This window comes from Lissotriton vulgaris, chromosome 2_1 (genome assembly GCF_964263255.1).
Source record: "Lissotriton vulgaris chromosome 2_1, aLisVul1.2, whole genome shotgun sequence".
In the NCBI taxonomy this organism is placed as follows: Eukaryota; Metazoa; Chordata; class Amphibia; order Caudata; family Salamandridae; genus Lissotriton; species Lissotriton vulgaris.
Window position 1 is genome coordinate 1,833,740,713 of NC_141687.1, and position 15,469 is coordinate 1,833,756,181.

The 15,469-nt window shown below is 45.1% G+C and overlaps 1 protein-coding gene across 3 annotated transcripts in view; it reads right to left on the reverse strand.

Annotated features, from left to right (window-relative positions):
- Window positions 1-7,245: 7,245 nt before the first annotated feature.
- INTS14 (integrator complex subunit 14) overlaps window positions 7,246-15,469 on the reverse strand; it is a 164,485-nt gene continuing 156,261 nt past the window's right edge. For all 3 annotated transcript variants that reach the window (XM_086957980.1, XM_086957979.1, XM_086957981.1), the window contains exon 12: window positions 7,246-7,962. In XM_086957980.1, coding sequence (XP_086814106.1) covers window positions 7,711-7,962 — 252 coding nt within the window. In that variant the 3' untranslated portion in view covers window positions 7,246-7,710. The remainder of the gene's footprint in view (window positions 7,963-15,469) is intronic.

Genomic DNA, 15,469 nt, shown 5'->3' on the forward strand with positions numbered 1-15,469 from the left:
ACCAATTGGCATCGATTCATAAGGCACACAAATGTGACCACACAGCCTACATTTAACTATACTTAATTCTATCAACCATTAAGGAGCAAATGTAAGCATTTCGTCCAAGCAAAATAGATGAATGTTAGACTAGTGCATCTGGCTGATCTTAATTGTGAAACTTTAGTATAAGGAACAATAAAATAACAAAAAAATGGATGGCAATACGATGAGGCAAATGCTACTTACCAGCATGCATCTGTTCTTGGCATGTAGGGCTGCTGATATTCATATCTTAGCATAGTTCGCCGCCTAGTGTTGGGTCCGGATGTTTGCACCTTGTTGTCTCGGAAGAGTTTTCGAAGTATCACGAGATAGGTGACTCCTCACCTGAACTACAGTGCGCATGGGCATCTTCTCCATCTTCAGATTCTTTTTCGCCATTGTGGCAAAGATGGAGTATAGGACAGTAAGAGATGGCCATGTAAATGTATGTAAAGAAGATAACCATGCAGCTGTGACAGGCACCAGGGAGGAGGGTGGGCGATATGAATGTCAGCAGCCCTACATGACAAGAACAGATGCATACTGGTAAGTAGCTTTTTCCGTTCGAGGCATGTGGGCTGCTGAATTCATATCTTAGCATAGACTGTATAGCAGTATCTCCTCGAACGGTGGTCACCTGTACCAGCTGCAGCAGTTTGAAAAAGAGTTTTAAGGACAGCCTGGCCTACAGCAGCTTGCTGCTTTGCTTGCATGTCCACACAGTAGTGTTTAGTGAAAGTGTATATGGTAGACCATGTATCCGCCCTACTTATGTCTTCTAGGGGAATATTTCCTAGGAAAGCCATGAATGCCCCCATTTTACGCGTTGAGTGAGCTTTTGGGGGAACTGTTTAAGTGAGCTTTGCCTTTTGATAGCATATTTGAATGCATTTAACTATCCATCTGGCTATTCCTGTCTTGGAAATGGGATTACCCTTATGTTGTGGTGAAAATGTGACAAATAGTTGCTTTGTCTTTCTGAATGATTTTGTTCTGTCAACGTAATATAACAGAGCTCTTTTAACGTCTAGTGTGTGCAGAGCTCTTTCAGCCACGGATTGCGGGTTTTGAAAGAAAACTGGCAATTCTATGGACTGATTGATGTAGAAAGTGGATATAACTTTTGGCATACATTTTGGGTTTGTATGAAGCACTACCTTATTGTGGTGTATTTGCATGAAAGGTTCCTGAATGGTTAGTGCCTGTAGCTCACTCACTCGTCCGAGGGAGGTAATAGCGATGAAAAATGCCACTTTCCATGTTAAGAATTGTAGTTCACATGAATGAAGTGGTTCGAAGGGTGGTCCCATGAGTCTGGTAAGTACTACGTTTAAGTTCCAGACTGGAGAAGGTGGGTGCTTTGGAGGGATAATTCTTTTAAGTCCCTCCATAAAAGCTTTGATAGGTGGGATTCTAAATAAGGAGACCTGTTGTCGGTTTTGAAGATATGCTGCTATAGCAGAGAGGTGTATCCTTATAGATGAGTATGCTAGATTACATCTTTGAAGATGTAGCAAGTAACATATTAAATTTTGTATGGAGGCATCAAATGGATTGATTTGGTTATTATTACAATAAATAATACATATTTTCCAATTAGCTGCGTAACATGCTCTGGTAGTTGGACGCCTTGCTTCCATGATAATGTTCATACACTCTGGAGGCAAGTTACGGTATCCGAACTCTAAGACTTGAGGAGCCAGATCGCTAGGTTCATCTGTTTGGGATTGGGGTGCCTGATATCTCCATGGTTCTGCATTAGCAGTTGTGGCGAGAGGCACAGTCTTTGGGGAGGAACTACTGAGAGTTCTAGTAGCGTTGTGTACCATGGCTGTCTTGCCCATGTAGGAGCAACCAGGATCATTGTGAGTGACTTTTGCCTTAGCTTGCGTGCCACTAATGGAATCATTGGGGTTGGTGGAAAAGCGTAGGCAAATCTGCCTGACCAGTTCATCCATATCGCATTGCCTTGTGACAAAGGGCGTGGGAACCTGGCGGCGAAGGACGGGTATTTTGAGTTTTCGTTTGTGGCAAACGGATCTATGTTTGGATGTCCCCACTTTTGGAAGAATGGTTGGAGAACTTGAGGATGAATCTCCCATTTGTGTATTTGCTGACTGTGTCGGCTTAATAGGTCTGCTATCTGGTTGTCTATCCCTAGGAGGTGTTCTGCTAGGAGACAAATGTTTTGAGGAATTGCCCACTTCCATATACTCTGTGCGAGGGGAGATAGTTGCAGAGAGTGTGTGCCCCCCTGTTTTTGGATGTAGTACATGGCTGTCATGGTGTCTGTCCGGATTAAGACAGTCTGGTTGCGCAAGCATTTCTGAAAAGCTCTCATTGCTAGGAATACTGCTAGTAGCTCTAAATGGTTTATGTGTAGAGACTTTTGTTTGGCTGTCCAGAGACCTTGGACTGTATATTGAAGGAGATGGGCTCCCCAACCTGTCAGTGATGCGTCCGCTGTTAATACTACCTGTGGAACCGGCTCTTGGAACAGTTGCCCCTTGGAAAGGTTTTGTGGGTTCCACCAATGCAGATAGCAGTAAGTGCGACTGTCTACCAACACTAGGTCTTGTAGTTGTCCTTGAGCTTGGTTCCACTGGCGTGCTAGGCATTCTTGTAAGGGACGCATTTGAAGCAGAGTATGAGGGACGATGAATATGCAGGAGGCCATCATACCTATGAGCTGCATGAACACTCGAGCTGGCAGGGAGTGTTGTGGCTGAAATCTTTGACTGAGAGATTGTATGCTGGCTATCCTAGCAGGGTTTGGATATGCCTTTGCTACTGAGGTGTCTATTGTTGCTCCCAGATATTGCTGTATGTGGGAGGGTTGCAGATGTGATTTTGGGTAATTTATTGAAAATCCTAGATTGTGCAGTAGCTGGATTGTCTGAGAGGTATGGCTGGCACACTGTACGTACGAGTTGGCTTTTATGAGCCAATCGTCGAGGTAGGGGAACACATGGATGTGTTGCCTTCTGAGGTGTGCTGCCACTACTGCTAGGCATTTTGTAAACACCCTTGGTGCCGTGGTTACCCCGAAGGGGAAGACTTTGAATTGATAGTGCTGACCTTCTATTGTGAACCTGAGGTATTTCCTGTGAGCTGGATGTATGGGTATGTGAAAGTATGCATCTTTGAGGTCTAATGTTGCAAGGAAGTCGTTTTGCTGGAGTACCTGTTGTAGAGTGATCATATGAAAATGATCTGAGTGAATATATTGGTTCAGAGGTCCGAGGTCTAATATTGGTCTGAAAGAGCAGTCTTTTTTGGGAATGAGGAAGTATAGAGAGTATACCCCTGTCCCTTGATAATGTATTGGGACTGGATCTATGGCACCTTTTTGTAGCATGGATTTCACCTCCTGTTGTAACAGCGTGATGTGTTCTTTGGACATTGGACGGTGCTTGGTTGGTATGTTGGGTGGAGTAGAAGTGAGTTCCAGGCAGTAACCATACTGGATAATTTGTCTCACCCACCTGTCTGTAGTAATGGCATTCCAGACTGGTAGGAATTGTGTTAATCTTCCTCCGACTGGTGTTAAGTGGTCTGGAGGGAGTGTGAGAAAGTCATTGGTGGTGGTGGAGGCTCGGGCGTGTTTATTACCACATCCTCTGCCCTTGTTATTGTTTCCTCTATAACGTCCTCTATTGGAGCCTCTATTAAAGGTGCCTTGTGTAGTGCTTTTGAATGATGAAGATGTTTATGATGTGTTGCCTCTGCCTGAGCCTCGAAAGGATGAGCGACGAAAAGAGCTAGTGGACTGTTGAAATTGAAGTGCACCCATGGACTTCGCTGTGTCAGTATTTTTTTCATCTTTTCTAAGATGGTATCCACTACAGGGCCAAATAAGAAATCTTGGTTAATGGGTTGATTGAGTATGGTAGATTGCACTTCATTTTTAAAACCTGAAATGCGAAGCCAGGCATGCCGGCGTAGCAGTACACTAGTGTTGAGACCTAGCGGCTGTATGAGCTACATCAAGGGCGCATTTTATGGATGCGTTAGTGATGAATTTCCCTTCTTGTATTAGGTCGTTTGCTTTCGCCTTATAGGGTTCTGGTAGGTGTTATCCCTCCAGTTCGTCATAATGTGCTCTGTCATAGCTTGCTAGGAGAGATTGTGTATTGGCAATCCTCCAAGTATTTGCTGCCTGAGAGGCCACTCTTTTCCCTGATGCTTCTAATTTTTTTTACTCCTTGTCAGGAGGGGGAGCATCACCCGTTATTTGAGAGTTTGCTCTTTTCCTAGCGTTAGACACAACTAGGGAGTCTAGTGGTAGCTGAGACCTGATATAAGAGGGGTCTGTAGGGGCCGGTTTATATTTTTTTCAAATCCTTGGATTGAGGTCACGCGCCCTGGCTGGGTCTTTAAAGAGGGCTGGTGCGTGCTTTAGTACCCCTTTTAGCATAGGGAGTACACGTACACTCTTCTCTGATGTTCGAAAGGTGTTAAATAGGAAATCCTCCTCTATAGGGTCCGTTTGCATGTGTACGCCAGGATACTGAGCTGCTCTGTCCACGAGTTAGTTAAAAGAGACAGTGTCGTCAGTAAGAGACGGCTTTGTGGGGTATGTAGTGGGATCGGGTATGGGTTGTGTATAATCTATGTCATCAGGATCATTATGGTCACTCCATGTGTCATCTGGGTTCCCGGATCGTCAGGTGGTATAAAGTCATCCTGAGGATCTTTCCCCATGTCTTCTTCCTGATCATAATCTACAGGTGAAGGAGAATATGGAGCATAAGGCATGTTGGGAGTGAAAGGAGGAGGTGTGTAAGGTCTTGAAGGGGATGTGCCAAAGTCCTTTTTCTTAGGAGGAACAGGAGAAGGGGCTTCAGTGTCCAGTCTTCTTTTGTTTTTATTGTAGACTATATGTCCTGTCTCAGAGTCTATATATAGTCTTTGTTGTGGATCTGGGTGAAAGTTCTTCCTCCTCTGTCCGTGGCTGTGGTGCTGAAGATTTTGCCTTTTACGGCTGGACGGATTTTTTCGGGTCGAGTGTCTCTTTAGGCTGGACGTCTTTAGAATGTGAAGCCTTCTTTGGCTCGACTGGCTTTTTTGCCTCAACGTCTTTTTTCGGTTCAACAGCCTTTTTCGGGTCAGCGACCTGTCTCGGCTTGACAACCTTTTTCGGCTCGACAGCTTTGTTTGGGCTCGGCGACCTTCTTCGGCTCGGCGACCTTCTTTGGCTCGAAGGCCTTCTTTGGCTCGAAGGCCTTCTTTGGCTCGAAGGCCTTCTTTGGCTCGAAGGCCCTCTTTGGCTCGAAGGCCCTCTTTGGCTCGAAGGCCCTCTTTGGCTCGAAGGCCCTCTTTGGCTCGAAGGCCCTCTTTGGCTCGAAGGCCCTCTTTGGCTCGAAGGCCCTCTTTGGCTCGAAGGCCTTCTTTGGCTCGAAGGCCTTCTTTGGCTCGAAGGCCTTCTTTGGCTCGAAGGCTTTCTTTGGCTAAAAGGCTTTCTTTGGCTAAAAGGCTTTCTTTGGCTCGAAGGCCTTCTTTGGCTCGAAGGCCTTCTTTGGCTCGAAGGCCTTCTTTGGCTCGGCGCCCTTCTTTGGCTCGACGGCAGTGTTCCGATCGACGACCTTACTGGGGTCGACAACCTTTTTGGGTTGACTGACTTTGCTATATATCCCGGGGTACCGGAAGACTTGGGTGTAGTCTTCGGAGCCGAGCCAGAAGGGGGGGCTTCTGAAGCGGTGTTTCGGTCGCGGCTAAGGCTTTTAGGCGATGCTTTGACCAGAGCCTTGTGTGGAGGTGGAGGCGGGTTAGGGGCTTTGGTACTCACGGTTTGCCCCGGTGTGATCTGGTCATCTGAGTCTGACTGGTCCTCCACGGTGACTATTTCGAGATCTTCAGAGCCCTCTGCCTCTGGTAGTTCATGTTAGTCGTCGAAAATGTTTTCCGGTTCTTGTGCCTGCCTCTGCATTTCTAGTCGAGCAGCTCTTCGGTTCCGGATAGTCTCTTTGGACCGGAACAGAGCCCAAGCTGGACAGTGTTCTTCGTTGTGCTCCCGAGATAGGCTCCTGTTGCATACTCTCGGTTTGTCGCTGTGTGGAAATTTGGCTCCACACTCTGGGCATTTTTTAAACAGGGTCCTTTCCATCAGCAGCAGGTCTACGTGGCGTCGAAAAGGCCCAACAGCCCGCGTCGACGACCAGAGAGAAATGGAAGTTTTGTCGAGTCGAGGGATACTGAGCGGAAACAATACTGTCGAATTTAAAAGGTTTTAGCGTTAGAAAGTTGGAAAACGTCAGTCCAGAAGTTGGAGCTGTCGATGTGCATACGAACCCAATGGCAGAAAAAAACAATCTGAAGATGCCCATGCGCACTGTAGTCCAGGGGAGGAGTCGCCTATCTCGTGATACTTCGAAGACTCTTCCAATACAACAAGGTGCAAACATCCGGACCCAACACTAGGCGGCGATCTATGCTAAGACATGAATTCAGCAGCCCACATGCCTCGAACAGATGTATTATCTTACTAACAATGGCATGCAGACTTTAGAACAGAGAATGTTATGGCAAGCAGCAACGGATCTAAGCGTATATATGTCAATTTCTACAAGAAGGATAACCCAAAGAAATGACAAGCTGCGCACCTTCTTGTAGATGTGAAAGACGGTTGAACAGAAAATAGAAAAAGTCTCCAAAAAACAAAAGCTGTCAATTGGTTGCAAAGCTCAGGAGGGATATAAAAAGGAGGCTCCTCAATCTGACTTAAATTTCACAAGGTAAACTGCACAGAGAGGAATACTGCTTTTAAACAGGAAGAGTTACATCTGTGTGCCTGACAGAAAGGGAATGATGTCAAAGGCACTCAGTTATATCATTTTGAAGAAACCGCACCCTTAACATTTCCTGCTTGATCTCACAACCAGAGCTGCTATTTAGTGATAAAAGAACGCCTGTATGGAGACTAGCGGAGAATGCACTGCCATTCGGAGCGGTTACCAGAGGATACCATGTGCGGATCCAAGGACTCTACAATGTCTCTCAACCTGAACTGAAACTGCATAGTAATTACCGACAAATAGACAATGGACTCCACCCCCATTACGAGAAAATGCTACTCAATGGTAAAATATAACCTGATGCTGCCATATATCACAGCGCTAAAAGACATCAGTTTGAGGTTGTTTGCCATAAGCTATATCTTTAGCCATTTTTTTAGGCGAGACATGGCTAGCATCAAATTTAATTTGTGGTGTACAAATGCAGTAGTGGAAAACCTCTTTAATTTGAAAACATTGCTAATAAACTGAAAGTGAAAATAGTCACTTTAAAAGTCCGGTGCGAGTTAAAGGACGAACATCTTCTGAGCCATGGCTAAAACAGTTCTTGTAGAAAAAGGTTTCATTTCAACAAACTATTGTACAATGCGGTGGGAAGAAATAGTCCAAGCAGATCCAGGAAGCTTTTCAGTTCACACTCTCTAAAAACACAGGATTTCCTCATTGCTCCTAAATGTGCAGCTTACTTGCTAAATAACTCTTCATGTGCAACTTTTCTAGTTGTGTCTACATCGTGGTCTTTCAGGTAGGAGCTTTCCATGCTGGCAAAAGTCTACAAGGAATCTGCAGGCTTCTTCAATGTGGCTCCATATGGAAAAAAAATTAAGTGAATTTCATTTCCAGATTAAGAAAAAAGAAAATAAGTTACTGCAATAATGTTCTAAGGTTCAATTCACATCCGTTCCGCACTGCTGCCAGAGAAGTCCGTCTGTAGGGGAGTGATATTTTGGTCAAAGGAGGCATATTCCGAAGTCCCAGTGCTGGTGATTTTCAGCTGCTGAGCAGCATGGGTGAGCTGGAAGGCAGCATCGGGGTGGGCAGTTTCAGGCAGGAGCGTGCACTCTCTTTCCAGCATATCGGCCACACCTTTCAAAAGGTCCAGAAACCCAAACGCTAGGGCCGCCTTCCGCATGCGATTCAGTTCCTGCAAAGAAAGAGCAAGATGGGAGCAACTGTTAGCATGTGCATCAGATGTACCAGAATGCACTCGAGTCAACCATGACGTTAACTACCCTGATGTAAAATCACAGAACTCCTAACTCAACACTATTGGTTGTTCTGAATGGGGAGTCACTTATAGCTTCAGCATCATTCCACCCACTTACATTCTTAATCTACTAAGCTATTCCCAGGTTTGGTTTTTGGAGGATATCCCTCCCTCGCTCCCTCCAATATTGATAGCAATGACTTAATGACCACTCAACTATGTGCCATCTTGCTAATCTCCACCCAAAAACACTGACGTCCCACTACATGCATTCTTGTTTATCAATGGAACAGATGAGGAGGCTGTGCTCGAAAACTCATTTACCCAATTCAGAAACCTGTGGTGGGTGGGTGTCAGGGAAGATACAGGTGCCAAGTCTGATCCTCAGCATTTATGGCACGGCACAATATGAACCAGAAGTACGGCAGGGATACTAGGCCTTTGTTGTGAATACCATTCAAACATTCAAAAGAACAACAGTCATCTTTGTGATAGACCACATGGGAAAAGAGCTTACTGGTTCTGTGCACATACTACCAGAGGTGGCTGCTCCGATTTTGGGGTGGTGGGCAATGTGAACCGAAGGGGGTGATGCTTGCTTATGCCCAGGGTGCCTGAGGCTTTTCTCCAATCCGGCTGTTGCAACATGAGTGTGCATGTCTGTTTGGCCAACACTCCTCCCTGTAGCCTCAACTGGCAGTGATGAAAATAAAATAATAATAAAGTGGTTTTATTATCATTTTATTTTTCAGTGGGGCGATGCTCCTCTGCCATAACTGAGGAGCCACCGCTGCGTACTACCACATGCCAACACGCAGAAGCGTGCACAACTGTGAATATGAGAGCATGAGAGTAGTCCCATATTTATTTATTTACAGTATTTTTCTGTAGTGCTTCTTCACCGTGTGATATTGGAGATCAACTATTTTGGTTGATCACTGTAATCTTCTCATATGCATCTGGTTGACTAAGAGCAGAAGTATAGACCCCCTCACACACACATACATACACACCACATACTTTCCCTTAACTAACTATGGTTATTACAGTTATGTAATATATACCGTTCAACAAATTATGTATCAGAGATTTTGTTTATCATATAGCCTTGGGACATTTATAATGAGATGCAAGTGGCTCACCACAAATATTACACTTTATGTATTCTAACCAAACTTCCACCCAAGGATGGTAGGCACATTCATGTGTGCATCATTCTTGTATTCCCCTTCACTCCATTCATCGCATAAGCACAGCAACATGATAAAAGCAAGCCACTACTCATCACGCACTATGCCAAACTCTGTGAAGCAGTGGGCTATCTGTGCATCATTGTGCTTTGGTGCTCCAATGGAGGTATGAAGAAATATATATATAAGTACAATACAGTCCGCTGTTTCATACAACATCATTAAATAGAGCAGTCGCTTACTTTCAATCAAGACATTTTTGTTAACCTACCAATCTTAAAGCATGGCCAGCCAGCTTGAAGGATATGCCAGACAGTTTTACTGACAAAACCATATGGGTATGAATTATTTTCAGAACTCAAGATAATCTGTGCATTCCATCTGCTGAGGGTGCGAATTTACATCTTGCCATGTGTGAAGAGCAACAGGAAGGAAGGACACCACCAAGAATGGGATGCAAGGGGCTGGTATCTTTGACTCCAAGGAAAAGTAGGCGAAAGAAGAAAAAGCACCATGTACCAAAGTGAGTGAACTTTAGCAGCAGTTGCAGCCACTGACTACATCACCCAATGGCAGACCAAATATGTACAAACTGACGAGACACCTGCGAGAGAGAAGCGGGAGCTGCATGGGGGTCTCTTCAGTTATGGGATCAGTTAGAAGCCGCCAACACTTGAGGACATTCACACCACTCTTGCATACCATCATCATACTTCTGTGCAATCTACATGCCACATAAATGATGGCTAACAGGCAGTGTAGCCAGAGACTAAAGGTGCAGTAATAGAAGTACACGAGAATGAGAAAGAAGAAGCTTCCTCTGAAGAGGAGGAAGGACCTGGAGAACCAGAAAAGACTACAGACATGATAGCGTATGTAGGTAAAGGAACTTATCTTAGGAAAGGCATTCGTCCAGAAAGCAAGAGAGTCTTCCTCTCTGGCATAACAAAACCGAATTCTCCTGAACATCAGTTTCAAGAGACTGATAAAATGCTTCGAGAACGAATGGGGTACCATGTATTAAATTCTATGGATGAACAAGAACTAGCCCGATCAGCCGTATTATGGGCTGACAATTCGAACATATACCATGATGACACAGTAGCGCAGACATTTCTGAACCTTTCCCCAGACGAGCAGAAATTAGCAGGTGTATACATGATTCAGCACCTTCTCACGTTATTCAGATATCAACATTCTGACCCAGGTCCCTTACACGATACATTAGAAGCACTACTCATGGATAGATGGAGAGGCCTAAGTACCAAGTTAATTCAAATAATTCTAGAACAACGGCACAGATATAACACGTTCTTAAGCTCCGAATACGTTCCCGCTCCGCCCCCAGAAAGAAAAATGTATCACATGGAGCGTCTGCATGGCATCGAAAGTCAGAACCCCTTACGAGAAGTACACCCAGTCATGGGTCCTGATAACGCCCTGAAACGTGTGTATGTACACACACCTCTGACCAAGTTAGAACTATTGGAAATGAAGAAACTAGTACCGTGTCACGATAAAGACCCTGCAGGTTTTCACAGAGAACTTAAAGACATGTTACTGATGGGAGATTACACATATGAAGATATTATGAAAATGTTAAAGGTACTGCTGCCCACGGGCATCTACGAGAAACTGAAGGAAAGAGAATGGGAGGTGGGAGATAAAAAGATTGTGTGGACAGAAATAGAGGACTAGGAGAAACTTCGTACCCCTGGGCTAGGCCTTGGGGAGAAAACTAAAGCATTACCAGGTTTAATAGTACAGGTTCTGCCAAGATTACTGACAACTAGAAAGGAAGACTGGGACGCAATTTCGGCCTGTAAACAGAAACACGATGAAGATACTAGTGACTTCTATTCAAGATTCGAGAAATGTTTTATTATCAATAGTGGCCTTAAGCCAAGTAGCGAGTCCTACCCGCATCTTTTTGTATCAAAATTAGTTGAGAATTCCCTGCCACTAGTCAAGAACCGCGTGTACAAGGTTGAAAGTACTTGGCAAGCAAATACGCCATCCCAGATGTTACAGATGTTACAATACCATCAGAACAGAATTAGAGAAGAACAGGATCAGGAACAGAAACGCATGAAAGACACGAAAATGAAAATGTTAGTGGCCCAGTCGGTTCCAGCCGACGGCCAGAGAAAGGGTACGACCCAGACAGGTCACGCCACAGCTCCCGTTAAAGGGACATGCAATTATTGTAAGCAGCCAGGTCACTACGTACATGAATGCCCAGTTCTGAAACATAATATCTCGACAGGTAAAACTAAAGAAAGACCGCATCCACCTAGACAAAATCAGGGTCAGCAACAGACTTCACAGAATACACAGCCTATGCATGTTTCACCACATGCAGCACAGACAGTAGCGGTACCACAGAGACAGTCACAGTCACAGTCACAGCCACAGCCCATTGCTGCGACTCAGCAAGTCTCGCAGCAGATGTACCAGTATGCCCAATCTGATTACCCCGATTATCCACGATACACATGAAACAGCCTAGAGAGGGAGGGTGGCTTGCCTCTTATTGAAATTCCTGTAGATCAAGAGGGTCCTTATGTACACAGTCAAGTATTAGGAAAAGACAGAAAGTTTTTAATTGACACAGGGGCAAGTCGCACCACAATCAGCCATGATGAAGTCCCAGGGGCACCCCTCTCAGGCTCACAGAATGTTTCCCTTGGTTTTTCAGGACAGCCTATTGTAAATGAGGTATCGAAACCAGTCCCCCTGGCTGTGGGTCCATTATCACGTGTTACAGACTTGTTACTTACGAAATATTGTCCAGAAAATCTGTTAGGAATAAAAACATTGAAGGCTCTAGGAGCCGTGATCTGCTGTTCTCCGGAAGGAGTTAGACTTTTCTTGAGAGACTTTAAGGGTCATTATGTATTACGAGAGTTTGATGTCAGATTGAAAAATGTACCGGATCACTTATGGGCAAAAGGCCCAACTGACGTAGGTTGTATGCACATTACACCATACCGTGTTACACTCAAACAAGGTGTTGTTCTACCCAGAATCAGACAATACAAGTTACCACCCGATGCTGTAGTGGCTTTACTGGAAATCATTGAAGAGCTCATTGCCCAAGGAGTGGTCGTAGAGACCGACTCCAATATATGTAATTCCCCTATCATTCCGATTCTTAAACGTACTGATCCCAATGCACCGCCAGTATATCGGCTGGTGATTGATTTAAGAGAACTGAATAAATGTATTGTTCCACAGTACCCTGTGGTTCCCGACATCTCTTCCCTATTGACTGCTATTGATTCAGAAGCAACGTTCTTTACTGTAATTGACCTCAAGAACGCCTTCTTCAGTGTACCTATTGACCCGGAGAGCCAATATCTCTTCGGATTCAGTTTAAATGGACGAAGTTTCAAATTTTCACGCGCACCTCAAGGATTCACAGAAAGCCCCAGCATCTATAGCCAAGCACTGAAAAGACAACTTGATTGTATCATAATGCCAGTTAACACTGCCTTACTGCAATACGTCGATGATCTGCTGATCACCGCACGAAGTGAGCCCGAATGTGAACAAGCATCACTGACAGTTTTACATTTTCTGGCCGACAAGGGACACAAGGTGTCTCCTTCGAAGCTACAATTCTGTGTTCAGCAAGTTGTGTACTTGGGTCACTTGCTGTCCAAAGTGGGGAGACAGCTCACTCCCGATCGCATTCAGTTAATTGTAAATATGCCACAACCCCAGACACAAAAGGAAGTGCGGGCCTTTATAGGCCTCACCTCGTACTGCAGACAATGGATTCCTCAGTATGCATTTCTAGCTAAACCTCTGATTCAGTTAACAACACAGGAGGCAGCGACTTCGACTGCCCTCCCTTGGACTCAGGAACATACACAGGCTTTTGAGGAATTAAAGAAAGCTTTATGTCAAGCACCAGTTCTAGCGACACCATGTTACAGCAAGCCTTTTACACTTTTTGTTACAGAACGTGATGGTACAGCATTGTCTGTCCTCACTCAAGACCAAGCAGGTTCACATAAGCCTTGCGCTTATTTTTCAAGTACATTGGATTCAGTAGCCCAGGCACTCCCTGCGTGCTTGAAGTCAGTAGCAGCAACAGCACTAGCAATCAGACAGAGCGACTCAATTGTTTTAGGACATCAATTAACGGTACAAGTTCCACATTCTGTAGAGGTTCTTTTAAACAGAACTCAGACTCAGCACTTGACTATAGCACGACTGACAGGTTATGAATTGACACTATTCCAGCCACACATAGAAATCAGACGCTGCAGCATTCTGAATCCCGCAACATTGTTACCTACAATTATGGCAGATCCAGCCCCGCATGATTGTATAGAGATCATTAATGCAGTAACAAAGCCCCGACGAGACTTAACAGATGTCCCACTGACAAATTCAGACCTGACACTTTACGTGGATGGTTCATGCATGAGAACAAGTACAGGAGAATTAGTGGCCGCGTATGCAGTGACCACTGAAACTGAAGTTAAAGAAACACATCGTATTGACACACTGTCTGCTCAAGCGGCGGAGCTCATCGCTCTGACCCGAGCTTGTATACTAGCCAAGAACAGAAATGTTAACATATACACTGATTCCCGTTATGCGTTCGGAGTCGTACACGACTTCGGAATGTTATGGCAAGAACGAGGTTTCTTGACCTCTCATGGTGCCAAGATACAACACGGTCCCCTCATTCAAGCACTGTTAGAAGCAATACATCTGCCCTCAGGCATATCTGTCATGAAGTGTAAAGCACATACTAAAGTTACGGATTCTGTTTCCCAGGGTAATGACCTGGCAGACCAGACAGCAAAACATACAGCATTGACTCACACCCAGACTACCGATGTGACAAAGACAATAGTACCAACACAGTGTATGTCAGTCAGGGATCCCACCCTAGATGTAATCGATATCCAGACACATGCTACTTCAGATGAAATAAAGAAATGGACTGAACTAGGAGGGATCCAGACAGATCAAGGATGGGTCACGAAGGGAAAATCTACATGGTTTCTCCCCGACTCAATGGTTCAAATCATGATAAATATAGCACATAGTCCGGCACATCTAGGAGAGAAAGCTATGTTAGACAGTTTACAGAATCTCTGGTACAACAAACACTTACGAGCAGCAGCGAAACAGAAAGTGCGTACTTGCATGATCTGTTGTCAGTTCAATCCCGGTAAAAGCGTTCCTGTAGAGCAAGGTGGATTCCATCCTCCCGATCACCCTTTTGAAGTCCTCCAGATGGATTATATCCAGATGGACCGTTGTCGAGAATTCAAATATGTCCTCGTAGTTGTTTGTGCACTTTCCCGTTGGACCGAAGCATATCCAGTCCCAGATTACACTGCCCCGACCACTGCCAAGCAGCTGGTTCGAGAATTCTTCCCACGATACGGCTTGCCTCGTGTCGTGTACTCAGATAACGGACAGCCGTTCTCATCCGAACTTATGAAGCATGTTTCCCTTCTGTTAGGATATCAGTGGAGATTCCATTGTGTCCGACATCCCGAAGCCGCAGGCCTTGTAGAAAGGCATAATCAGACACTAAAGACCCGCCTTGCCAAAGTTTGTAAAGAGAAAGGGGTCGACTGGATAGTCGCCCTGCCAGTTGCATTATTCTACATGAGAATGGTTGCCCATTCGAGATCAGGACTATCCCCGTACGAAGTGGTCTTTGGTAGACCACCGAATATGTGGGGGACGCCCATGCCTAATAAAATTACTGATGTCGATTGTAATATGCTGACAGATTACCTTGCCTCCTTGATGTCTGCACTCCAATCATGTCGTTCACAGGTTGCTGCAGCCTTCCCTGACAACACTGATGTAAAGCCACACGATGTCCGACCAGGAGACATTGTCCTGATTAGGAACTTCGACAGGAAAAGTCCGCTGGAGCCCCGCTGGAAAGAGCCGAAGACCGTCCTTCTTACTACGAAGACCGCGATCAAGGTGGAAGGCAGAAAGGGGTGGATCCATACGAGTCATATTAAAAAGTGCAACGAACTGAAACCAGACCCTGACTCGTCCACCCCCTCCAAAGACTGTATCGAACCTAGTGACTTTAAGGTTCCCGAACGAGAGAAAACTCCCCAAGAGGAGTATAGATTGAAACTTCGATCTAGCAAGTCAGACAGTTTAATTGTTTAAGTCCTCCCCTAGGTGAATCGGTTAAATAGTTTCTGACATGTATCCCCTAGATCGAGATAGAGAGAGAGAGAGACAATTCAAGAAAC